At 37.9% G+C, this 27,813-nt stretch overlaps 4 protein-coding genes across 11 annotated transcripts in view; 2 read left to right on the top strand and 2 right to left on the bottom strand.

Moving 5' to 3' along the window:
• Pms2 (mismatch repair endonuclease PMS2) overlaps positions 1-3,198 on the top strand; it is a 46,285-nt gene extending 43,087 nt beyond the window's left edge. Inside the window, exon 8 of the mRNA XM_067775419.1 lies at positions 3,008-3,198. Within this exon, the coding sequence (XP_067631520.1) occupies positions 3,008-3,094 (87 nt within the window). The 3' untranslated portion in view covers positions 3,095-3,198. The remainder of the gene's footprint in view (positions 1-3,007) is intronic.
• On the bottom strand, positions 3,185-4,809 carry l(2)09851 (WD repeat-containing protein 1 l(2)09851). Its single transcript, XM_067775420.1, has 2 exons — positions 3,937-4,809; positions 3,185-3,879 (listed from the first exon to the last, which is right to left on the bottom strand). Exons 1-2 carry the CDS (start codon positions 4,683-4,685, stop codon positions 3,222-3,224), a joined length of 1,407 nt encoding a protein of 468 aa, XP_067631521.1. The 5' UTR covers positions 4,686-4,809; the 3' UTR covers positions 3,185-3,221.
• A 4,789-nt stretch (positions 4,810-9,598) lies between these two features.
• On the top strand, positions 9,599-12,746 carry uno (univalents only). The gene has a single exon (XM_067775415.1). It carries the CDS (start codon positions 9,735-9,737, stop codon positions 11,160-11,162), a length of 1,428 nt encoding a protein of 475 aa, XP_067631516.1. The 5' UTR covers positions 9,599-9,734; the 3' UTR covers positions 11,163-12,746.
• A 571-nt stretch (positions 12,747-13,317) lies between these two features.
• Positions 13,318-27,813, bottom strand: part of sand (sandman) — a 77,672-nt gene continuing 63,176 nt past the window's right edge. For 7 of the 8 annotated variants that reach the window (XM_067775422.1, XM_067775421.1, XM_067775423.1 and 4 more), the window contains 7 exons: positions 26,721-26,877; positions 26,519-26,646; positions 20,389-20,621; positions 20,097-20,323; positions 18,415-18,541; positions 17,403-17,504; positions 13,318-17,335 (listed from right to left, as the gene is read on the bottom strand). In XM_067775422.1, the coding sequence (XP_067631523.1) occupies positions 17,267-17,335; positions 17,403-17,504; positions 18,415-18,541; positions 20,097-20,323; positions 20,389-20,621; positions 26,519-26,646; positions 26,721-26,877 (1,043 nt within the window). In that variant the 3' untranslated portion in view covers positions 13,318-17,266. Of the gene's footprint in view, positions 17,336-17,402; positions 17,505-18,396; positions 18,542-20,096; positions 20,324-20,388; positions 20,622-26,518; positions 26,647-26,720; positions 26,878-27,813 lie in introns of all 8 variants that reach the window. The other variant, XR_010951264.1, reaches the window with a different exon arrangement.

Raw genomic sequence — 27,813 nt, 5'->3', positions numbered from 1 at the left:
CGAACAGTGATGAGTTAACCTTCAAACATAATTTCAAGCCGGATGTTTTTGACGAATCAAGCATACCAACGAAGAGGCAAATGCTCCGAGTGGTGATGACGATATTCGACCCCTTGGGTCTGCTAGGCTTTTTTGTGATCGAGGCTAAGGCAGTTCTGCAAGATGTTTGGCGGTCAGGGGTGGCCTGGGACGAGCCCGTGCATAACAAAGAACGATCGGCGTGGTGGCAGTGGGTGCGTAAGCTGAAATACATTAACGACATCCGAATTCCACGCTGCTATGTCTTGGCGAACCGTAGTGACGATAACCAGCTGCATGTTTTTGTAGACGCCGGTGTATCAGCATATGCGGCTGTAGCATTCCTGCGTTCCAACGTAATCGGCGAAGTTCAGTGCAGCCTAGTAGCATCAAAAACCAGAGTCGCCCCATTGAAGCCGCGGCGAAGTTCAGTGCAGCCTAGTAGCATCAAAAACCAGAGTCGCCCCATTGAAGCCGCTGTCTATTCCGAGGCTTGAGCTGATGGCTGCAATTCTTGGGCTTCGGCTCGCTAAATTTATACAACAAGAGATCTCTATACATATTAGCCGTCGTATCTTCTGGTCCGATTCGAAGGACATGTTATGCTGGATAAGGTCTGACACCAGAAAGTTCCACCAATTTGTGGCCGTACGCGTCGGCGAAATCTTAGAAGAATCACAAGTCAACGAATGGCGGTGGGTGCCATCAAAGCACAACGTCGCGGACGACGCCACTAAGTGGAATCCCAAACTCGACGTTAACAGCGCCGACAGATGGTTTACGGGACCTGAGTTTCTGAGACTCCCGGACACTTCCTGGCACACATCCGAAATACAACAATCGCAATCCACCCTGGAAACGATACAGCACATAGCAGCTGACATCTCGTTTGAAGAGGGTGCATCACCAGATCCCAAAAGATTCAGCAAATGGGAGAAACTACGTTCAGCACAGATGTGCGTTCTCCGATTTCTTCGATTGACTAGAAGAGCTCCGATTAAAAACCCTATAACTCAGATGCTGCTGTACGATACGACTTGCACAAGTGCCGAGCTTCTGATATTTCGTATGTGCCAGCGCGAATGTTACAGCGAAGACCTCAATCAACTGAGAACCGGCGGGGTAAGTCGTAAAAGCTCAATTTACAAACTTTCTCCATTCACAGATAAGTACGGTCTGCTGCGCGTAAAGGGACGAATCGACGAAGCAAGGGGAGTGCCATCAGATCTAAAACAACCGATAATTCTCCCGCGGCATCACAGCGTTACAAATCTCATCGGAGACTTCTACCACCGCAAATTCCATCACCATCACAACGAGATAGTGGTAAATGAGATGAGGCAGCGATTCTGCATTCCGGGATTACGTGCATTAGTGAGAGCGGTTGCAAAGGTCTGTCAACAATGTCGCAACCAACGGGCCACGCCAAATCCACCAGAAATGGGCAGACTTCCGGTAGATCGTCTTGCAGCATTTACTCACCCCTTCGCATACACAGGGGTTGACTATTTTGGACCCTTTGACGTGATGGCAGGAAGAAGGCATGAGAAACGGTGGGGCGTTATATTTACGTGTATGACCATTCGAGCTGTTCACATTGAGCTTGCGCTATCACTCTCGACTGACTCATTTCTACTCATTCTGAAATTGTTTATTGCCAGAAGAGGCGTTCCCAGGCGAATTCTATCCGACAACGGGACCAATTTTAGAGGCGCCAGTCGAATACTGGCGGAAGAGATCGAGAAAATATCGTCTGACGCTATTATACAAAAATATCCTGAAATCGAATGGTCCTTTATACCACCAGCAGCGCCACATATGGGTGGGGCATGGGAGAGCATGGTTCGCTCGGTGAAATCAGTCTTGATGGACATATTACCAAAAGGTGGTTTGCGCGAAGAAGTGCTGAGAGCTGACCTAGCTGACGTTGAGAGCATCATCAATATGCGACCACTAACATATATTCCGCTTGACTCACACGAAAGCGAGGCTCTGACGCCAAATCATTTCCTTCTCGGCAATTCCAGCGGCATAAGAGAAAAGGATGACATCGACGTAGGTCTTCCTACACAGCTGAACGAAAGCTCTCGCAATGCCGGCGACTTAGCGGACCGATTTTGGAGAAGATGGCTCCGTGAATACTTACCGGGTCTAACCAGACGCGCAAAAAGGTTCGATACCCCCGAAATACCAATCGCTCCAGATGACATCGTCATAATCGTAGACGAGAACACAAAGCGGAACACATGGGTAAGAGGAAGGGTACTAGATGTCATACGCAGCGCTGACGGGCAAGTCAGGAGTGCAGTGGTCAAAACCTCCAGCAGCTTGGTCACCCGCCCAGTGGTGAAACTTGCGCGCCTCGATCTGAAATCGGGGAACCCCACGCCAGAGCATGAAGTTCACGGAAGGGGGAATGTTAGCGCGCAACAAACCAGTACACCCTTGAGTACCTAAAGTTACAAATTTATTCTACTTCAAAATGCAACCTTGTGTCTGTATGTCAAGTAAATCGCCTACACGAGTTCAACTGACGTTAAGGCATTGCATTGGATCCTTTGCCTTTTCTTTTTCTTTTCGTTGGCGGCGTTGAACAAGGAGGACAAGCAGCACAAGTATTTTAGCGATCACGATCACGACCACGACCACGCTTATAATTAGATATACAATCATATAATTGCAATATAAGTTAATCATTTCCTTTGTACAGAATTACACCTGAATTAAATGAATTTTACAAGGTAATACAGCTTAAAATACGTGTTATTTCTCCACCCGCCAACAATAATTATGCAAGTTTTTCTGTAAAAGCCATGTAATTAGAAATAAATACGTTTGCAAAAGACTTTCCCTGCAACACACTTCTTGTTTTTGGCCTGTTATAAATCGATTTAGTATCTCTTTCTCTTTTAGGTGCTTGTATGAAACAAAAAAATTTTATTTTGAAAACTTTTTATTTTTTAAAATCATTTTCTTTAAACTTGTTTAGAATTGCCCACATGGTCGACCAACAATGCGTCATCTTATCAATATCGCAATGCTGGAGGAGGTGGACGAGGAAGCTGAGGATGTATGAAATACCTCAAATGTTCAACTAATTTGTGTTACATAAAATTTGTATATACAATTGTTAAGAAAAAAGCCATAATATAAAGAAACTACAAAATTTTAAACTTAAAACTTCGCTTTTTATTTCACTTTCATCAAACACTAATCGTTCGAAATACATTAAATCCGCTGCCAGCTGTGGATAAGATGACGCCTGGCAGCTGTGGATGCCAATGTAACTCTTTAATTTCTTTTTGCCCCTGATGTATGAAAAGTAATTGTGGTGGTAATTTGTTGATATCATCATCCTCACTCTGTGTTTGCTCTGTACCATTCGGTGTTACCTCTTGATCTGCATCCTTTTCAACCGCCAAATCCCATAACGCTATTTGATCATCATCACCTCCTGATGCAAATACGGTAGCATCATTAGGATTCCATTCCAGTGTACTGATAGGACCCGTATGGTGTTTGAATGTAGCAATTGGCTTTTTGGTTTGAAATTGTCTCAAATCCCAAACGTGTACGAAACCATCATCACCACCGCTGACTATAAACGGTTCTGTGCGATTCCATGATATCACATTGATATCACTTTGATGTGCATCATCACACGTTAGCATACAAGCCTTTTGAGGCGGTGCACGACAATCCCAAATACGTATAGTTTTATCGACGGAGCAAGATGCTAAGACGCTAGCTTCGTTCGGACTCCATTGTAAATCTTCCACAGATTCAGTATGACCCACAAGGGGACGTTGGTCCACTTTCCACGTGCCACCTTCCAAAGGTGACCAAATGTGTATATCACGTCTGCAATAAAAAGAAAAAAAGTACGTCTAAGAATATATATGAATTACTGACACATACTTGCAATCTCCCGTTGCTAGCACACCGTCCGCACATTCACTCCAATCAATACCATAACCTTCCTGCTGATGACCACTGAATGTGTACAATGGACGCGCAGCGTCATTCATGACTTCACGTTCGTATTGTTTAAGTAATTGGGTATCTTCTATGGCTTGCAATTGCTTTGACAAATCCCATATGTTTACGCGTCCCAATTCGCTCCATGATGCCGCAAGCACAGAATTGCCCAAACGTCGAGAACGTACACGATTAACACATCCCTGATGCTTGATGAGTGCACACGCCATTTGTGGTTTTTTCCCCTCTTCAGCATCGCCTTGATCATCTTCGTCATCCTCTAATTCTTCATCATCATTTTCATTTTGGCGGCCTTCTTGGGTTTTATGTAAATTTTTCATTTTCATAACAATGATATTGTTTACATGTGTACGAGCTGCTTGCGTCCCAGCCACTATGTAGGCTGTTAGAGGATATTTTTCACGTCCTGGTCCTAGTTCGTCACGCACGATATCGAAGCTAAGACATGGCGCCCCAGTGGAAGCTTGATGTAACATTACATAAGCGGATTCGTCGCATACTAGTTCTTCGCCCTCTTCCAGTGGTTTACCGGGCAAATACACTTCTTTGGGCTTTAAGGATTTGGTTGTTTCATTGTCATTATCATTTTCACTTTCCAATCCTTCCTCTCCGGCGTCTTCCTCATCTTCAGCTTCGACATACTCTAAGTCCATTTCATCGTTGTCCATTTCGCCGAAATGTTTTTGTATTATTGTGTTATTTTTTCGAAAAATATCTGATTTTCTTTTGCGGATGAAATGTTTTTATTTATTTCTAATTGGCATGTGCGATTTGAGAAGGCACTGCCAACACCAAATATTTGGTAATTTTTTTCATACGTGGGAAATTTTTAAAGGAACGTCACATAAGCAGTTTTTCATAAAGAAGTTTTTAACACTATGTATGATGGGTAGATCGAACATATTTTTATGGAGAACGACAGATTGAGCGACACTGGCACCATATTACATGAAAAGTAGCCAACTTCCAACTATTGTTGCAAGGAAGACATAAGAAGAGCAATTCGTCATTTGCTTTGGCTAAAGCCCCAAACATTGTGAATGATGACAAAGTGTGATCTCTTCTGCATAGACGTCAAAATTCCAAAGTGATTGGATCACCTGATTCGTATTTGACTATCGCTATCTCATTCTGTATTTCTTTCTATCACCCGCTGAAGATAGGCGCCGCCATATTGAACAGCCTGTCAGGCAGTTGACAGATAAGAGATCACACTTTGTCATCATTCACAATGGCACCAAACACATAAGAATACCTTATTTGACGACTCCCATACAAATACATGCAGTTAACTCATCTGTCAGCGCACGATTCTGCAGTTGACTGTTGTGCTTGTTTGGGGATAGGATCCATTTGGTTTTATTCGCACACCAAAGAGGTTTGACCTTTGAAATTTTGCATATAGGTTCTTAGGGAGTTACCTACGTAGTATTAATCAGTAATTTTCAATTGGAATGAACCCTTTATTAGCAATTTGCTGTTAAAGTTACTAAGGTTCAACTATCCCTTTTTTATCTACACACGAACACTTTCATAAAAGTTTTATACATAACTCCACTCTTTGCTGTTTATAAAACCACAAACAAATATTTTATTTTGTTTTAATTTACGTAAGATTGTAAGACTTAATAAATTATTTATTGTCCGCGAACACAAGCATGCAGCCATTTTATCTTATTCATTGCTTGCATGTACGTAATACTCCTATATTGCTACAAAAGGCTGGGTACATTCCCAAACATCAGAGGGCGGATATATTGCTGTTTAAATGTTTTTTTTTTGTATTCATTAACCGAATGTACTTAAATTTTAATATTTTCATGTTACTCTTATACTGCTACAATCACAAAAATTGTGTAGGCTGTCTTGTTTTGATTTCGAATTCAAAACTCATTGCGAGCATTTTTTATTTTACCTATGTGACATTACTTTATTTTCTCTGTATTTTTCCTGTAATTTCTCTAATATTTATTGCCACCCTCTCTCATAATACGGTTTCAGTACTGGTGTAAGTGTGTAAACTATATTTCAAAAAGCTAACGAAATACAAGAAAAATAGAATCTAGTTCATTAAAAACAAACGAGCTATTTTATATTTCGATAGGTTTTTTTGACATTCTGCCGTGTTTTCTTTATTTTTTCTGACGAATGAAAATTTTGTACGTGTTTAAGCGGGGATTGCCCTTATTGCTTTTAATTGTGTGAAAGTATTTATTTGAAGCAATTTTTAATTTTATAATTTATTAAATAATCTTTGGGAAAAATTTAAACAACGTGACATCAGGATGGATAATGTCCTGATTATTATAAAATTAAACATTAAATAAAAATTGACAATTATAAAATTAAAAATTGCTTCAAATAAATGTTTTCGCACATTTAAAAGCAATAAGGGCAATCCCCGCTTAAACTCATACAAATAGACAACATTGCTCAATTCGGTGTAGTTCTATAAATAGAACAAAAGCAACAACACCAAGTTTCTTTGAAAGCGCCTTACCAACGCATAACTTTACCACATGATGACATAGGAAGTATGTATGTACAGAGCATAAAGCAAAATATGCAAAGAAGGCAATTGGGATAAGGTTTGCAACAAATAAGACATGACGTGGCTGTAAGCGTTTATAACACTTTAACCATCGGGTGCGGGTTCAAATACCCCTCCCGGGAGAAATGGCTTTGAAGAGATTTACAAGGTATAATCGAACAGCTGTCGCCTTGCCCGCCATGATGTCACGTTGTTTAAAAAATTATGAATGAAAATTTTGTTCTTAGTTGAAATTTGTGTGGATAAAAACACAACTAAAATGAACTTTCTTGTGAAAAAAGTGAACCATCAGAGACCGAAATCACTTTCCCGTGTAATTTGCATAGTTTTTATTGTTAAAAATGTTAATAAAAAATAAAATTTAAAACATAAACAAAAACATGTCAAACTTATTAATTTTGGGGGCGAATAGTAGTCTCGTTTTCTCATGGTAGAAATTGGTTTTGTATTTTGAAGTTCCGATAAAGTTTCGTCAGTTTTTCTAGCTTGGAAGCCAAGACAAAATAAAGTCGTGTCATATAAGCCTTAGCAATATAGGAGTATTAAAGCCCAAATACATAAGTATCACCTATTTGACGATCCGCAGCAGTCAACTGCAGCATCGTGTGCTGACAGATGAGTTGAATGCATGTGTTTGTATGGGGATCGTCAAATATGTTATCCTTATGTGTTCGTGCCTTTACATATCTTATTGCTTGCTTGGTGCCACCGGATGACCTCTTCCATTAAACTCTTTATATTTATTTCACGAAAAACAAATTTTCGTCTGCGTAGCTTTTCTTTCATCAAAAAATTTTAAATTTAGAATAAAAAATATCGTCATTAAAATACATTGAGTCGTTTTTTATCCATGCATATTTTTATGTCTGCTAGCACCATATTTGCTCAATTGACTGCGTTTTCCTGCATTTGGTAACCTTGGTAACTTTAATATTAAATTGAGATCAAACTATAACTGGAGTTTTTATTAACGGGGACGCGTATTATCAGGCGATCGCTATTCTGAGCTTTTACCATTGCCCGTCGTTTTTGGATGGGTACAGCAATTGTGAGCTTAAAGGCCCAATACAAAGACATGCAGTCAACTGATCTGTCAGCGCACGATGCTGCAGCTGACTACATGTGTTTGCGCCCTAATTTTATACTTACGACGACATACACAAATCACGCTAACAAGATTGCGCATTGCGCATGTAAACAAAAGATCAGCTTTTTTTCTGGGCAATTTTTACGTCATTTTCCTTGAGCTCTTGTTTTTGGTAATAGTCTAGTTGAGGGGTCGACTGCTAATACGTTACCAAAAATATCGAGAGAGGTGTCAAACGACGCGTATTAATCTCGAGAACAATAATTCTATGGCGGAAAAGAAAAATTTTATCTCTGTCCGGAGATATTTGCATTTGAAGTTGGCGATTTCCATGTGGTTGTTGTTGTGTTCGTACCCCCAAAAAAAATTGTGCATCACCGTGGCGGTAGCCACGGTTATAGCACACACCCGGACTTGGCATGGCGTAGCCCAGGGTTATTTTTTATAATCGCGGCCGAAGGCCGCCAACGCAGAAAGGCGTTCTGCGCAAAAATACTATGGATCCGACCCCCGGTTTCGGAGGTACCCGCGGGTCATTTTTCGGTTTTTCGTTAAACGCGTTAAAATTTTTATTTTCCGCCTTCGGATTATTAATACTGATGTCAAGACGCGTCGTTTGACACCTCTCTCGATATTTTTGCTAGCGTATTAGCAGTCGACCCTTCAACTAGACTATTACCTTGTTTTTTTCTTTCTTTCATTCGCTCAAGCAATCAAGTGTGACGTGATGCGCAGAACGAAGCAATTTTGAACTCGTGAATGCGCAATCTTCTGTGTGTGATTTGTGGACAACTGATGAACTTGCAGTTATTTCCCATCACACATCAGACAACAAGATTGCGCATTGCGGGTCTAAACATTAGATCAGCTGTTTTCTATGACGTATGAATTGCCACTTATACTTTAGCTATCTTTTCTTCTAGCTCTTTTTGGTAATTGTGTAGTTTAGGGGCCCCATTCTATAATTGGGCCTTTTTTTTGAGTTAGGTATTAAAAGACGCGTATTCACGTCTAGATCAAGAATCCGAAAGCTAACTTTTTTTACCCGTTTAAAAGTTATGCGCGAAAAACTGGTTCGTCTTGTAGATATTGTTCCCGCACACCTACAATCTTTTAAGCGCACAAATCACATACTGTTTTGTTTTTCGATAGATTAGTACAGTTTGATATTCACGAATTAGAGAAAAACAATTGTCTAATTTCTCTAATTAATGTGCAATTAGGTAATAAAAATACAGAAAATACACTCTAATCACTTGATTCGTTGTTGAAGAAAAACACCTGATTGTGAAGAGTGCTGCCAGATGAGCAATAATAGAAATTAACTGAACAAGAAATTACTCTTTTCTCAAGTCATCTGCGTAGAACACCCTTATCCGATCCAACACTGGCTGCGCGAAGCACAGTAATTCTGCGTAGTTGGATCGGCTAAGGGTGTTCTATGCAGAATTACTGTGCATGTTTAGTTAAGCTTTTTTTGAAAAAAATAAAATTAAAGTATTTTGTCAATAACACATTTATTCGACTTATTATTCGATTTATGATAAGTTAGCAATCATTTTCCCATAAAAACATAATTTTATTATAGAAATTTCTTCCAAATATAGATGTTTTTATATCAAACAAAACCTTGTTTTATTACCTGCTGAGCTGTCAACACTGTTCACTTTCATATGTTTTCATTTGGACAGAAATTTTTTGCAATATTTTTGTTGATATTTTATAAGTAAATTAGTAAAGTTTAACATAATTTTTTCGATAATTCGTGCAAGTTAGATTATGTTAATATACCACGTATAAAAAGTAAAGTGATGTGTGCGATTAAAAGATTGCAAACATGCGTGAACAATATCGTATCGTTCCGCCATGGACAATGCCCATATCCATTTTTAACGGCGATGGCAGCACGACTTTTGTATTTCCATGTAACTGTCATACGCCGCGATGCATCTGTCATATTTTATTTACGTTAGATGATATTTTATTTACAAATTTATTTAATTCAAACAAAAATCGGAAAAATTCGCGAAAATACATTTTATACAACTCCTCTGTAAGTCAAAATTTCGTGTGTTTGTTATGGCTCTGAAGAAAGATTTCTCCAAAGTGGAGTATCGGATAAAGTTACTATCTGGCAATAATGTTGTGCTCGTCGAGGCGAATGGTTTCGAGTCGGAAATCTTTGTACCTGAAATACAGAATGGACGTATTAGTTTCCAAAATATTGTACCCAATCGGCGGTGCTGCTTTAAGGGCACTGCGCAAACCATAAAAGGTTTAATGCGCAGAAAACGGCGCTCCGTACAATCCACCACTGAACAACGTTCAACCAATGCAACTACAGAAAGAACAAGAGCAAGCATATCACCATCCCAAACATGGCGTCTACAAGGTGGTGGCGGCTTGAATGATATTCATCATACACATTCACCATTAGCATTTAGTACACCAGCGTCGGCACCATCTCCAACACTCTCATACCTAAAAAAGTCACAAATGAAATATAATAAAGAAAACTATGAGCTGCAACAACCACGCACCTCCGCACAAGCATATCATACTATAGAGCTTCTTCAACCAAAGTCCACTTCACTACTACAGCAGCAGCAACAGATGAAGATAAACAGTCAGAACTTAAATACACCACTAACAAAAACTGCACGTATACAATGCGTACAAGCGGACATTGATAAAGTCATGAGAGATAATGCTGGTGGTGGTGCTGTTGATTTTGGAGACTCAGGAAGGGATTTTAATGTACCAGATGTGCCTTCTCTGACACCACGCCCACTACAGAACTCCACTCAAACTAATAAAAATAAAATGACACCTGGACAAGTTGAAGCACCTGACACCGTCACTAAATGGCGTAAATGTATAACACCCATCCGTACATACTCACGTCATGCATTAAATGTTCCAGCCTTACGCGCTAATGCCAGTGTAAAGAAGGTACGCCAAAAGACAAAATCTTTGTCATCAGCCACTCAAGGTACTAAAGGTACATATAAAGTAGAATTGAAAAGACGAAAATTAATCTTTGATACGAAAACGGCGATATCGCCACGTACATTCAAAAAACAACAAAATTCTACCACACCTTTGCGCCGTCGCAGTGTTGAACGAGAACGTATAGCGGCATCTTTACCTAAGGAAAGCAAACGTTATGATACAAGTAAGCATACAGCATTCGATATGTTAACAACACCAAGTCGTAGTCATGTAATGGCAAATAAATTGCAACAACAATTTCGAAAAGCTTGCGTGAATAAGGCATCTTCGACATGTCCGAAATATAAACTTTTATGTAAATTACCGCCATTGGAAGAGCCGAGTAAGATAAAAGTTAATATGCTAACACATTCACCATCTAATAATACAACAGTAGCCGCTATGTTGGAGAAAGCACGTTCGAATGCAATACGAAAGTGCGTGCATTCCATGAATGCGAAAGTCATGCGTTGGCCTATACAACAACAACCATACCACCATGATAACCTATACTAAAATTTATGAGGGTTTTGTTCTTTAGAAAGTACAAATAATTTAGGCCACAGTTTCAAGTTCATTAACTGCAATACGCCTAGAAAATGATAACAAAAAAACACCTCAATTTATAAAAGTAAAAAACGGTTAATAAAGCTTTGCATAGTGACGCTTTCATTTACAACAGCTTTATTAACCTCTTTTATATTTTACGAATTTCGGGCTAAGTTTTAATCTTTATTTTTAACTTACATTTGTATGTTTATAGCGTTTATTATTTACATTGTCTTGTATTAGGTAATTTGTTTCGAAATTCTTTGAATTTATGCACAGCTTGAAATTCGGGGTCAAGCTACTGCTTTAGATTTTTTTAATTGGTAATTTGCATTTTTGTTTGGCATATTTAAAAATTTCGCGAATAACCAATATTTTAGCTCATATACTCGTACTTTCGAAAATAAAATTTCATATTCGGAAAAAGGAGTAGCAAAATTCAAAAAATTCGAGTTCAAGCAAAGAATACTACTACGAGAAACCTGCTTGTTACTAAATTCTAATATTTTATATATTCGACTTTAATATTTCAGTATTTTTTCATTAAGCCTCTATCTCACGCCAAAATGTATTGAATTTATCCTGAGATACAGCGTTGTTGAAAGAAAGGTAGGCATCGACAAACAAATTCGAAATTAGGACGTTTTTCAAAAGTTCTCTGAGATGTTTTCAGAATGATAGGAGAGATAAGATGTTAATCCGCTAGCAGTCGAACTGGGATAGGTTTGAGTTGCAAAGTAAAAAGCACAAATTTGAATTTGACGGTATATGATTTTTAATTATGCTTTATGCTGTTTATGTTCCAAGAGCTACTAAAAATAATTCAAGAAGTAAAATAACTTTTCGAAAGCTTAAAATTTGATTAGAAGTTTTACTCATTTTCAAAATACAATTTTGGATGCGAGAATATATGTAAGTAGCAGCAAAATCGGATTTCGAGCATCCATTCGAAATTAATAATCAGGTTCATTGCATAAAAATGCCGGATGGATATCTGATTTTAGAATAAGTTTCAGTTCCAAAGTTAAGAACCGAAAACTCGAACAAATGAATGGCGTTGCAATTTAATTCAATTCATGTTCGCAGAGTTACGTAATTAAGCCAAAATCGAGTACAAGTAATTTTATTTTATTAAATACATATATTTTGTAATCATTTGAGAAAAAGCTGTACTACTCGAAACAATTTTCGAACCGAGCAAAACTCGAAAATTGTCGCTGCTTCACTTTTATTTTATATATATGTATTTGAATAAAATATTTGATGTTTAAGTATTGCTGTGAACTTATTTTCGAGTCGAGTTACAGCTGTTAAATGGTACAAATTTTCATTATATATTTCCACTACAAATACTAATTGACTTTCTTAAATTGTATATATGTATTTATTTACTGAATGTAATGAATGTGAATTGTAGTTAATATTTATTTTTGTATATAAATCTTTTGTCTTGTTAAATTTAGTTACAGTGCTATTTCTTTTACAAAATTAAAGTGTTATAGATCATATTATGAATAAATATATAAATTTCATAAATTAGAATAAAAAAATTGTGTACATTTTGATATTTTTTAATAAAATAATGCGCTTCCCAAGGCAGTCGGTTCTATGTACCGGAGCGACTCGGCATTTTTCCCGATCAAGGACTGTCATTTCAGTGTAACCCCATTTAATTTGTTGCGTCCCTCCCACAAATTGTCAACCTCCCAGCAGCTCCTTGCAGCGGGACTGCTCCATATTCTCTTGCTCCGGGAAGGTATCGAATCCAATCCGGGAATCTTTTTAGGACGGTTGTTGTTGTTGTTTCGCCGCGGATAGGTGAGGTTGACAATTGGGTTTGGAGAAGCTATATATTGCGCTTGCAACCTGAAAGGTTGCGCTACACAGCCCCTTGAATCTGGTATTTTAGTCGCCTCTTACGACAGGCATACCCACCGCGGGTATATTCTGATCCCCTAACCCACTGGGGTTTTTTAGGACGGTCATTCTCTGTTCAGTGTGTCACGTGTAAGGGATGGTTGCATCGGACAGGATGCTATCTTCGTTGTAGAGTCGGTAGCAATGCTGATCATCAGCCCCTGCCCCCGTCTTCCCCCCCCCCCCCCTCTTTTCCGTCAGCAATCGTGTAGGTCAGGGAAACAGACTCTTAGTCCCTACCTCCGTTTGCACCGTTTGCCAGCACAGAATATATATGTTTGTGACATCCGCCCAATGGAGCTCCTGCCTTGGGTGGTGCCACTTTCCTAGATGTTCTGGTCTCCGCGACGGCAACCCCCCGACGGGTTTCATCGCGCCATGTTGCCAGGTCGCAAACCCAAATCATCCGGGTACCCCAATGCTTGCCCAAGGACGCCCAAACCCAGGGCCACAACAGCAATTGCGTCCTAGCCTTCCTCAACCCAGGCGTAGTCACCCGTCACTTACCCCCAGAGTGGCGACGTCTCCCCCTATGCACTTCAGAATTCTGCAGTTAAACTGTAATGGACTAACTGGGAAGATTACGGAGATAGTCGATTTCATGAAGCGGCACAACATCCGCATTGCTGCGATTCAAGAGACTAAACTCACAGCAAGATCTGCATTGCAGACCTGCTCTGGGTATAATGTCCACAGAAAAGATCGCGAGAGCGGAAATGGAGGCGGCCTCGCGTTTATCATACACCACTCTGTGCAATATTATATATTTGATCCTGGAATCGACCGCAGGGACAATGTCTTAGAACGTCAAGGCCTATCTGTCCGGTCAGGCGATGCAAACCTAGAAATCATCAACATCTACATCCCTCCTGCCACCTGTTGCCCCAGTGGATACCGCCCTAATATCAGCGCCTTACTCACTGGCAACAACCGCATTATCTTAGGCGATTTCAATGCCCATCACGATCTATGGCATTCAAATTTGCGGGCGGACTATACGGGTGAGATGTTGGCGGACCAAATAGAAAAAACGACGTTTTGCACAATAAACGGAGACGCCCCCACACGTATGGTAGGAAGCTGTCACAGTTCGCCAGATATCTCAATCGTGAGCGCAGAACTCGTAAACTGCGTCAACTGGCAGCCGATGGTAACATTGGCATCCGACCACCTGCCTATACTTATTTCGCTCGAGCGTACCGCCCACTTCATCGTCACAGAAAAACGCACTTTCATAAACTTCAAAAAAGGAAAGTGGGTCGAATATAAATCTTGTACTGACAACCTCTTTGCTGCCCTCCGTATCCCGACTGATGCCCACCAAGGGGAGCGTGCCTTCCGCAAGGTCATTGAATCCGCCTCGGCACGTTTCATTCCCGCCGGGAGAATTCCCGAAATTCGGCCCCACTTCCCGGCGGAGGCCGCAAATTTAGCGAGAGAAACTGACCTTATAAGACAGCTTGATCCAGGCGACCCCCAAATAAGTGATATAAACCAACGCATCAGATTGTTTGTGGATGAACACAAGCGGGCGAAATGGGAGGAGCACCTAAGAGGTTGTAACCTCTCTACGGATGTGGGTAAACCGTAGAGTCCCTATCGAATCCGTCTAAGCACAAAGACAAAGTTTCCATCGCCTTTTAGCGATAAAGTGCTTTTGGATGCAAAAAAATGTGCGAGCGCTTTCTGCCGACAATATATAATGCATTCCGTAACAAAATCCTCAAACCAAAAATTACCCACTGGAAGAAGCCACAGGCCTGCCAAAATACTGCTCTCAGAATCGCCACGGGCTGTCTTCTTATGTTCCCAGAACACCATCTGCATAATGAGGCGAGAATACTCCCCATCAGGGAGAGACATGAGATGCTGACCAAACAGTTCCTGTTGAATACCCAGAAAGCTGAGCATCCCAACAGACATCTGATTGATGAGCCAGCACCGCCTAGGAGCTTAAGGAGTCATCTCCGTAAGTTTGAGGAAATACGGCACCTGAGAACCCAGCCGTATGAAGCGAAAAAACACAAGCAGGTCCTTGGTGAACTCCACAAACAGGCGTCGGACCTTTATGCCGGGAATTGCCCGGTGAATCCAGTACTCAAAGAAAAGTATCCAAAACTCGCGGAAGAGGAACGCATACTCCCCAGGGAAACGCGTGTCACTCTTGCTCAACTTCGTTCTGGATACTGTAACAGGTTAAACTCTTACCTATCCAGAATCAACCCCGACATACAAAATGTATGCCCCGCTTGCAATGTGTCCCCACATGACACCAACCATCTCTTTAATTGTAATGTGGAACCAACGCCTCTAACACCCCTTTCCGTATGGTCCACCCCTGTTGAAACAGCAAGTTTCCTTGGACTCCCGTTAGAGGATATTGATGACATTTTGTGATCGGTCGCGGCTGCTAGGTGGGGCGAAGCACCGCTACAACAACAACAACATCTAAAGTAAAAAAATTGTTCTTGTTAATTACAAAATTTTAATTATTTATAATACATACATATAACTTTATATTAAATTTTTTGTAATATGTTAAATTAAGATATTAAATAAATAATCTAAATATAATCTTTTTGTAGTTATTTTTGTTTACTCAATTTTAGCATACATGAAACTACCTTAAAACTTTCATATAACTATAAAACTAACATATTTATAGTGCATTGTCTATAACAGATCAAAGAACACATTCGGATTATTAAATATATTCATTCACCATTATTGTTGTTCATACCTGGCTCGTTGATTGTTGATTGTTTTTTGTTGTGTATATTTGCTTTTACAAATTGAAATTTGACAATTTTTCAGGAAACGAATTACACAACAAAAAACTATCAATTAACGCGCTAGCTTAAATCACACTACTGGTAAATTAATTAAGTTACAAAAAGAAGAAACTTGTTAAACTTGTTTGTATAAAGCTATCCGAATGAGCCAGTGTACTAAGTAAGTAGTCTTAAAAATATTTGAAGTACCTTAAATATTAATTTCTTCCTTCATGCAGGTAACAATTTCTGATGGTGGTTCATGGAAATGTTCAAAATTTTACATTTATTTTGAAATTTATTGTGTTTTAAAATTACGTCAAGTAGAAGGAGAAAAATTGGCCCGTTTACGAAAAACTCTTGAAAACAATTGTACATAGACAAAGGCAATCGGGATTGGGAATAGATGGGAATGAAAAAGCGGATGAACTGGCTAAAAATGGCGCATCCCTTGAAACTTGCTCCGTAGACGTCCCAATTAAACTGAGCGAGATTAAGCGAAGGCGAGAGGTGCACATGATCAACCAAGGGGTAAAGGCGTGGGTTCAAGCGCGGGGCTGTAAAGTGTCGCAGATTATGTGTTGGTCTTACAACCTTAGACTAACAAAGATGCTCCAATCATTAAAAAGAGAGGACTGTAGACTCATGACGGGTTTTCCGACAGGACACTGCCTTCTGGCGTCACATGCCTTTAAATTAGGCTTGGTCAGTGATAGCATATGTAGGAAGTGAGGATTAGCGGAGGAAAAGATCGAGCACGTTCTGTGCTGTTGTTGTTGTTGTAGCAGTGGCACGTTCTGTGCTCATGCACTGCGCTTGCCAGTCTAAGATTCCAGCTATTAGGACTGATACAGCTGTCAGATCTAGAATCAGCAAGTGGCTTAAGTCCTAGGAAGCTTCTAGTATTTGCAAAGAGAACGGAGTTATTTTATAACATAGCTCCTGGTTTTTGATAGGGTTTTTCAGTTTAGTCGTTAAAACAAACTTCTGCTAACACTACCGACTCATTCAGTCTATGTGAGGTCCTCATGGACCGGCCAGTTTAACCTAACCTAACCTAAAGCAATCGGTCAGGCTAAAGGCAGACATAAAGTTGATTACCGGCAACCTTTTATAGTTTTAATAAGTTTTGGAAAATTTGTTGTGTTCCAAAATTGCTATCCAGCAGAAAGAGAAGGAATAATTTCCAATTCTTTAGAAAGGTTTTCCACCACAGTTGGTTTTGAGCTTACAAATAAGTTTTTAAATTCTTCACAAAATGTTATATTTTACCTAAGACGTTATTTTTTCTTGTATGTTAAAATATAGGTATCCTCTGATGCCTAAATAATTGGTAACTTAGCATAGTTTAATTTGTAAAACTAAATCATCTTAAAATTAATGTCATCTTCTACAACGAAAACATGATTTGAAAGCTCTTTTAATGGCGCGCACATTATGTATAACTTGTTCCTGAAAATTCGGCAATTCATTATTGAAATCGTATTCAAGAAATCTTAACTTTCAATGTAATATGTACCTGCATCAAATTGAAACACATAGCAATTAATGCCATACCAAGTAAGAGATAGACAGCACAAAGTATAAAACTAACTTCAACTTTGTCTTTATCGGCGGTAATCTGAAAGCAAAAAAATCAACTGTTCATTACTACATATTGTGGCGAATGTTTACATCACTAGGCTGTTAGTGAATAATCAACAGAAAACATTAAAGCGAGCCACACTGGTGTACATGAACACATAAATCATCATTTATAAACATACATAGAAGGCGACGGAGAGCTATCTCGCACACACAGACGTAGTTATCAGCCGAAGTTGTTACTCACAAATCCACACGCATATATGTAGCTCAATTACCAAGCAGGAGATACACCCTGCAAAAATCGCGAGTACTACATGCATGCATGTATGGAGTACTCGCTATGGACCAAGCGAGTGCTCCAAAATTAACCACAATTCATAAAAGCATAAATTAACCACACAAAAATATGGTCCAATTAACATTGCGATGTCCTAGGACTCGACCATATACTCCATATTACATCAGAGTAATCCATGGAGTACCCACAGCCCAATAAACATCGTGTGATTACAATCGTTAAAAACGAGCAATGATCGGCTTACAATATGTTCGTGTAGAAACATGAGTTGGTCCATTGCTCAATTACAGTGGAGTATAATGGTAAGTACTCCAGTATGACACAAGTGGACCACATGATCCAACGATTTTTGCAGGACAGCAGTTCTAGAAGGCGAAACGTCTAGACTTTAGTAGAAATATGCGAATGAAGCAACGGAGAGTATAAAAGCAGCGCAAGCTGAGTAGTCAGTATTCAGTTTCGATTTAAGCACGCTATTGGTTGTGAAGTATAAGTGTATTGTGAAGTACTCTCACAGTAGTCCAATAAAGACCATTTTGCATTATTGAATATTGGAGTTATTTATTCAACAATTTAGCGATTCGAACGTTCCCTAAATTCGTTATAATATATTTGGATGTTACTAAACATTATGTTATCAGCATACCACACGTTCGCCTGGTACTAAATCACCGAAGCCAATGCTACTCAACGATATAAAGCAGAAGTAGCTGCCGTCCAAATAATTCCACGCCTCCCAACGGCTAAATAAAATTGCGCCTGCTAAAATGTAACTGAAAGGAAAAGAAAACAAGTAAGGAAGGCTAAGTTCGGGTGTAACCGAACATTATATACTCAGCTGAGAACTTTGGAGACAAAATAAGGGAAAATCACCATGTAGGAAAACGAACCTAGGGTAACCCTGGAATGTGTTTGTATGATATGGGTATCAAATGAAAGGTACTAACGAGTATTTTAAAAGGGAGTGTCCCTTAGTTGTGTATGTGAAGGCGTTTTCGAGATATCGACCAAAATGTGGACCAGGGTGACCCAGAACATCATCTGTCGGGTACCGTGAATTTATTTATATATGTAATACCACGAGCAGTACTCCTGCCATGATTCCAAGGGCTTTTGATTTCGCGCTGCAGAACTTTTTCATTTTCTTCTACTTAATATGGTAGGTGTCAGTCAGTCACACCCATTTTACAAAGTTTTTTCTGAAGTTATATTTTGCGTCAAAAAACCAATCCAATCACCATGTTTCATCCCTTTTTTCGTATTTGGTATATAATTATGGCATTTTTTTCATTTTTCGATATCGAAAAAGTGGGCGTGGTCATAGTCGAATTTCGCGCATTTTTAATAGCAAGATAAAGTGAGTTCAGATAAATACGTTAACTAAGTTTAGTAAAGATATATCGATTTTTGTTCAAGTTATCGTGTTAACGGCCGAGCGGAAGGTCAGACGGTCGACTGTGTGTAAAAACTGGGCGTAGTTCAACCAATTTCGCCCTTACCAAATTTCACAACGATTGGTAAATTTTTGTTCGACTTATGGTATTAAAAGTATTCTAGACAAATTAAATGAAAAATGGCGGAGCCACGCCCAATTTGATATTTTCTTTTATTTTTGTAGTTTGTTGCACCGTATCATTACTGGAGTTGAATGTAAACATAACTTACTTATATACTGTAAAGATATTCAATTTTATGTTAAAATTTGACTTAAAAATTTTTTTTTTTAAGTGGGTGCGTTTGCATCCGATTTAGCAAATTTTTATTTAGAACACATATAGTAATAGGGGTAACGTTTCTGCCAAATTTCATCATGATATCTTCAACGACTGCCAAATTACAGCTTGCAAAACTTTTGAATTACCTTATTTTAAAAGTGGGCGGTGCCACGCCTATTGCCCAAAATTTTACTTATTTTAAATTCTGCGTCATCGCTTTATCCGTCTTTGGTAATGAATTATCGCACATTTTCGGTTTTTCAAAATTTTCGATATCGAAAAAGTGGGCGTGGTTATAGTCCGATTTCGTTCATTTTAAATAGCGCTCTGGGAGGAGTGAGTGCCCAGGAACTTACATACCAAATTTCATTAAGATACCTCAAAATTTGCTCAAGTTATCGTGTTTACGGACGGACGGACGGACGGACATGGCTAAATGAATTTCTTTTTTCGCCCAGATCATGTTGATATATAGAAGTCTATACCTATTTCGACAAGTCTATGCCGTTACGGGGTACCGTTATGCGAACAAAATTAATATACTCTGTGAGCTCTGCTCGGCTGAGTATAATTACTTGAAATTTTTGAAACAAGAGTCAAGTTCCAAACATACCTTATCATAATAATTACACACACTGTTAATGGTACAGTTATTTCATCGCTATTCAAACGTATTTCTCTTTCAATATCGGAATCATTATCATCCTCGAATATTTCTAATGCGCTCGAACTTTGCGTTGAAGTTTCGGTATCTTCGCTATAGTAGCTGCCTGTAGAACTACTATTGCTTGTATGACTTTCACTGCTATTGTTTGTTGAACGACTTTCCATTTCTTGTAGCTGTAGATTTTTTTTATGTAACTATTAACCTTTATGCTTATATGAATACAAAATTTTACGTTTACCGCTTTTGACATAGCAATATGGCGCAGTTTTCGTCGCTCGCGTATTATTCGTCGTCGTGCAACACCAGGACATATGCGACACAAGCATACTTTGGAGTAAATCCATTTAAAGGATTTTGCCAGCACGTCACCTATGTTGGAGAGGTAGAGTAGAAAGAGTGGCATACCGATGATGGCATATAAAATGGTGACTAATTTTCCCCAATCTGATTTAGGCGATATGTTCCCATAACCTGTAAAGAAAATATAGCAGAGAAAATGACGAGTTTTTATTAGAAGGTCGCATGGTGGCATAACAAATCGTTCCCGAGATGGTTGGGTTTGGTACCGCAACGTACCGGATCTGCGTCCGGCAAAGGAACATCAACATCGATAGCACTCCCCAAGGTCTTCGAAAAACCACCCTATGCAAGGGTTTCTTTGAAGGATGCCCTGCTTCAGAACTTTTTTCAATAACGCCTTATCGCAGAATTTTATTGAACAACACCCTATTTGAAATTTCTTGTGAAACACGCTTTATCTGAGAACTTGTTTTTAAACTGTCCCACCTTAGCTCAAATTCAAAATATATTGAACTAGAAACTCGTAAGATAGGGCAACCTTTAACCGATTCTGAATTCGGATGTTTTTGAAACGCGATACTGAGATAGGTCGTTTTCGAACTACACCTTTTCCAATTTAAATTCAAGTTCAGAAAATTACAATTCAAGTTCAGAAACTTCCAAATTAAATTCAGAAAAATACAATTCATGTTCAGATTATTACAATTCATGTTCAGAAAATTACAATTGAAGTTCGGAAATTTAAGATTCAAGTTCAGAAAACTACAATTGAAGTTCAGAAAGTTTGTCAAGAATTTTTTTCTTTCATGCAATGGAAATTAAAGAATATAAGATTGTAAATGTTAGCGCTAATAACACTACTCGACAAAAAAAATCTCCAAAAAAAAAATATGCCTTTCCTAAAGTAAAATTTTCTCCTGATTCCGAATATGACTTCCATTTTCCTGTGGCAGATCTAGTTTCCAAGATATCGGCGAAAATATGAAAATTCCCATTTTTGCAGAACACTAATTGAATAGGTAGGGCAAAAATTTGTAGTTTTAATTTTTTCGTTTCAAACTGTTGAATTATACATTATACTTATTCCCATAAACATTTCTTGCCTTCACCTCCTTTCACTATCTTCAGTAGTTTGGCCACTATGCCAAAAAAAGTTGAAAAATTTTTGAGAAAAAAAGAAATTTTTTACAAAATTTCAGATTTAACCACTTTAAAATCGGAAAAATTCTATGGACGAAAAAAAGTTAGCCCTCCTATGTTGTAGGTAACGAAAAATTTAAGCATACCTGTACAACAATCGAACGTGCCGTTGAGACTATAGCCCCGTTAATTTGCAAGCGTCTATCCTACAATTTTTTATAGAGACAATTTTTATTCAAACTACGTTTTTATTTGCACGTTAAACTGTATTCAATTGAGTAATATATGAGTATAAATCAGCAATTCAGTAAAAAACAACAACGACAACAACATTAAATACATACATATCTACATCTAAAAAAGTCAAATTGAGCGATTTTACCGTGGTGGTCAATAGTGAGGGACGTGGGTACTTTTAACTACCCGTTTATAATTTTCTGGGTTTGTCACCCGTATTATTGTCCAGCAATAATCTCCCATCATTTCTTCATTCAAAAAGCCTTGGTAACGCTTTTCAAAAAGCATGAGGTCTTGGTGAACCCTTTCACCCGGTTCATCACTTTCAGCACCTAGGTTTGCGGGAAAATTATTCAAATGAGGGGATGTGTGGAATAATGGTATACGTCGAGTTACACCGTTTTTCCATAAATCAACTAAATAAAAAGAGCACGGTTACATACACATACCATATTAATCTTAGAAAATAATAGTGATATTTAACAAAGATATTAGCTTCATTTATGGAAAAACGGTATAACTCTCTAATAAAATTTTGCAGTAGTGAAGCATCGAAATGGTATGAAAATATATGAAAAAACTGAAAAATAAAAGAGCTGAAGTGGTTTCAAAAACGACTAAGCATACAGAGAACTCCATTGTTAAAAATAGAAAAAGTTTAAAAATGATAAAAGTAGTAAAAAAAAAAATGCCAAAAATAACAAACGGAAATAAAAAATAGTTATAAGCACATCTAAATAATAGAATATAATGTATTTAACAATGGTTATTAATGTATCTACTATTTTGTTTAATAAAGTATCTCAATCAAAATATTTGATATTCGATTTATGGAATAACGGTATAACTCACAAAAAAAAAAAGAAATCATCCATTTTCTAATAAAATTATGTTTATACAAAATTTGTTACTTTTTCTTATCAAAGAATCATACTATCTAAAATCCTACCAAGTAGGATTATTATAAATTTATTTTTAACTGCATTGTTAAGTTTTTTTCACTTTTCTCAAAAGGTTGATTCTTGAGTTATACCGTTATTCCACACATCCCCTCAAATGTGAATGCAAAAAATTTAATTGGAAAATTTGTGCAGACTTAAAGGTAAGCAGTTTCGGTGATACAATTTAAAATATTTTAAAAATATTTTTATTTGCCTTCAAATATTATAATTTATTAAATTTTAATGAGCTCGAGGCAGTTTAAAAAATTGAAACACAGTTTAAATTTTTATATTTCAATTTTATTTGGTCGATATTTCGATCTCATTCTGAGATCATCCTCAGGAAACAATTGAATATGTTTACAGTCGGTAAAACATATTCAATTGTTTCCTGAGGATGATCTCAGAATGAGATCGAAATATCGACCAAATAAAATTGAAATATAAAAATTTAAACTGTGTTTCAATTTTTTAAACTGCCTCGAGTCGGTAAAACATATTCAATTGTTTCCTGAGGATGATCTCAGAATGAGATCGAAATATCGACCAAATAAAATTGAAATATAAAAATTTAAACTGTGTTTCAATTTTTTAAACTGCCTCGAGCTCATTAAAATTTAATAAATTATAATATTTGAAGGCAAATAAAAATATTTTAAATTGTATCACCGAAACTGCTTACCTTTAAGTCCGCACAAATTTTCCAATTAAATTGTTTATATTGAATGACCTCAAGTAAACTGGATATGCTTAAATAAGTGTCTTTAGTATTCTCAAAATGTGCCACCGGTATTGACGGTAACGAATTTCCTTTATGGAGTAATGCTGCTTTTAAACTATGCTTTGAGCTGTCTATAAAAAAGCGCCAATCATCCACTTTTTCTAATTTTAGTGCTTCAAAAAAACCTTGTACATCATTGCAGTAGCAAATATTTTCACTTTTAGTAAAAAAAGAAGAGAAATTCTTGCGTCTATTTCGAAATTTGGAAGTACTTGTCGAAGGGCCCAGGCTGCCCCATTGCTGCAAACGAGATCCTAGAACTTCGCTATCAAATTTCGATAATTTCAAATCTCTGGCCAAGTCATTAAGTTCGGCTTGTGAGACTCGATGTGGGACCTCTCCTTCTTGTTCTCTGTGTGAATTATCTGCTTCGGAGTCACTTTCGCTTGAAGCTTCAAAACTTATAGGCGGCCTAGGTATGGATAAAGTATGGTCATGTAGTTTTGGTTTTTTAGCTGACGCCACATTTGGATAAGTTATTAATTTCCTCTTTTTTCTCGTTTTACCTTTAAGGTCTATCACGCAAAAATAGCACTGGTCGTGGTTAAAGGGTTCAGTCCACATCATTGGAACACCAAACTTCATGTTATGAGCTTTACCCGATACCCATCTCATTAAAGTTAATCTACAGGAGGCGCAAATAAAATGGGGTGTCCAAGATTTATCCAGATTTTTTACACGGAAACCGAAATAATGGAAGTATGCATCTCTGACAGAATTAGTTATTTTCCGAGCTGAGTTTCCGAAAATATAATGTCCGCAAATAAAGCAAAAATCATCCGGATTATTTTTACATTTAAAATCTCTTTTGCAACAAGCAATTTCGTAAACATATCTACCGATATTGTATGTATAAATTTGCACTACAATTTGCAAAACAAAATTTCAACAAACACTAGTAACAATTAAATACTTGATGTCTTTATAAATTTATTAGACCCTAAGGTAGAGTGACCAAATGAAATGTCTCGCCAATTTTATCAAAGTAATACTAAAATTTTAGGATAGACGCTTGCAAGTTAACGGGGCTATAGTCTCAACGGCACGTCCGATTGTTGTACTGGTATGCTCAAAATTTTCGTAGTTAAATTACCTATAACATAGGAGAGCTAACTTTTTTTCGTCCATAGAATTTTTCCGATTTTAAAGTGGTTAAATCTGAAATTTTGTAAAAAATTTCTTTTTTTTTCTCAAAATTTTTTCAACGTCTTTTGGCATAGTGGCCAAACTACTGAAGATACTGAAAGGAGGTGAAGGCAAAAAATGCTTATGGGAATCCGTATAATATATAATTCAACAGTTTGAAACGAAAAAATGAAAACTACAAATTTTTGCCCTACCTATATGAAGTAGTGTTCTGCAAAAATGGGAATTTTCATATTTTGGCCGATATCTCGGAAACTAGATCTGCCTCAGGAAAATGGAATCAGGAGAAAATTTCACTTTAGGAAAGGCCTATTTTATTCTCGGACACTAAAGTTGGTCAAAATTTGTTGAGTAGTGTAATTTGATTCAAGGATATGAAGCCCTACTATCTGATAAGGAAGCGTTGGACTTCTTAACTTACTTAAATCAATTTTGCTCACATGAAGGAGATAGCTAAGAAAAAACCTTTTCCTCTCTTTTCTCTCCTTCTCTCATAAGAGGTCAATTACAAGGATATTCAGCTATATTCTAAAGGTCACAAGCATTTATCTGCATTAAGTATGACAGTAGTCATGACGAAATCAACGGAGCGTCCACAATGCCGCAAGTAACGTATACGTACTGTGTGCACAGATCAAGTCTTCCTCCACCTGCCTCTCGCAACTCTGTGGAGGTCTCCTCCACTTACTTTCCAAGTTCTGTCATGGCCGGAGCATCTTCATGCACTTGTTGCAAAGAGTTATCCTCCGTTTGATTTCTTAGCTCTGGATGTACACGCCTTGGAGAAAACTTGGGGTACAGTATATCTAAGCCACCATTGTCAACGAAGCATAAACACTTCCGCAAATAACATAAAAATATTTCATACCGTAGTATGAATTGGAATAACTTTTAAAAAATAACAACCTCCTTATAAATTTTTGAATTTGAATTGTAATTTTCTGAACTTGAAATGCAATTTTCTGAACACGAATTGTAATTTTCTGAACTTGAAATGAAAATTCTGAACTTGAATTGTAATTTTCTGAATTTAAATTGGAATTTATGAACTTGAATTGTAATTTTCTGAACTTGAATTGGAAAATCTGAACTTGAATTGTAAATTTCTGAACTTGAATTTTAAATTTCTGAATTTAAATTGGAAATTCTGAACTGGAATTATAATTTTCTGAACTTGAATAGCAATTTTCTGAACTTGAACTGGAAAAGGTGTAGCAGTTGACTGTGTTGAAAGCCACCGAAACTTAGCGATTGATTCCAAAATGCCCTGACTTGAAATACGCCTTTAAAATTTTCTGTTAGTATGCCCAATCTCCGAATTCCGTCGAATAAAAAAAAAAAAAAATGTAAGGCGCGATAACCTCCGAAGAGATTTTAGGCCGAGCTTCTCTTCCAATTTGCGTCGTGCTCCTTTTTATTTTTCCTACAAATTGGCGGGACGGGACGTACTTGTTTTATGCCGACTCCGAACGGCATCTGCGAGGCAGATGATCACTGAAAGCTTTTCATGGTAGAAATACACTCGGAGTGCTTGCCAAACACTGCCGAGGGGCGACTCCGCTTAGAAAAATTTCCTTCTAATTGAAAAACCTTATTTCCAAAATTTTTATGTTGCTTTGACCGGGGTGTGAACTCAGGGAATTCGGAACCCAGGGTAGGCGGAGCACGCTACCCTAACACCACGGTGGCCGGTCGAATAAAGCAACTCGATTAAAGAGATATTGAATTTATGTTAATATGGGGCATTTTTCAATCGGTTGCAGAGATACCGCAGAAGTCAGTCAAATGTTGCAGCTACTTCGTTCCCTTCCAATCATATCTACCTATAGTTGTTATAACCGTTAATGAGTAGAGGAATGAACCCGAAAAGCTCCATTGCTTATCGATATCAGGATCAATAAGATTTTCTTGTGCAATTTCACGTTGGAATGCCAGCAATATTTCATTTACCCTGTAATAAAAGCAAATAATAAGCAGAAAATGTTAAAGAATTAAAAAAAAAGCAATGAAAAATGTTCCTTGTACCTTTCCTTATAATATTTATTATCATAGAAGCTAATATTCTGCACCGTTATTTCCCATATTTTTCGCAAACATTTCCCAGTCGTATTGGGTTTTATGTATTTATGACCGTTAAGCCTTTCGTATTCGAATAATTCAATTGCTTGAAAAATAAACGCACCTGTAAGCAATAAAAAGTAAGATGTGTTTATTTATGACAAGAGATTTTCGAGGGTTGCTATTTGTATTTTGAGCCTTGCCAACACTAATTGTTTGCCGGCGCCATTTGACGTTTTCAATTGAAAGTTTGACGTTTTTAAGCACAACCTTCTTCAGAAAATTTTGATATTTGAGCACAACTTGTGTTAACAGTAACTTAAAAATTGTATCTCAGCGAAAAAATGGAATTAACTCGTGAAAATTTTCGTGCGATGATTTTTTACGACATTCGACGTGGATTATCAAGATAGGAGTGCTTTGAACAACTTACTTCCACATTTGGTGATGAAGCCCCATCCTTTGCCACTGTGAAACGCTGGTATAACGAATTCCATCGTGTCCGCCGTTCGCTCAGGGACGAAAGCCGTGAAGGTCGTCCAAAATCAGTTGTTGTGCAACAAACCATTGACGCTGTGCGCGAACTTATATTGCAAGATCGTCATACGACTTATCGTGAGATTGGGGCATCCCTAGGCATTAGTATGACGAGCATCAATAAGATATTGCATGAACATTTAGCTGTGAAAAAAATTTGTTCGCGTTGGATCCCGCATAATTTGACAAAAGCTCAAACAGATGATCGTGTCAATTGGTGCAAGGAAATGCTCAATAAATACAATCGCGGTACATCAAAAGCTGTATATAACATCTACACAGGTGACGAATCTTGGATCTATGCGTATGAGCCCGAAACAAAACAGCAAGCCACTGTATGGGTCTTCCAAGATGAGCCAAATCCAACAGAAGTGATTCGTGCGCGAAGCACTTCAAAGCAAATGATTGCCTGTTTCTTCGGAATAACTGCACATGTGGCTCCCGTGCCATTAGAGCAACAAAGAACGGTGAATTTCGAATGGTACACAACCATTTGTTAACCAGTAGTGCTTGGTGAAATACG

This window comes from Eurosta solidaginis, chromosome 3 (assembly GCF_040869045.1).
Source record: "Eurosta solidaginis isolate ZX-2024a chromosome 3, ASM4086904v1, whole genome shotgun sequence".
Taxonomy (NCBI): Eukaryota; Metazoa; Arthropoda; class Insecta; order Diptera; family Tephritidae; genus Eurosta; species Eurosta solidaginis.
Note: the sequence above shows the minus strand (reverse complement) of the source record. Positions and strands in the feature narration are given on the sequence as shown.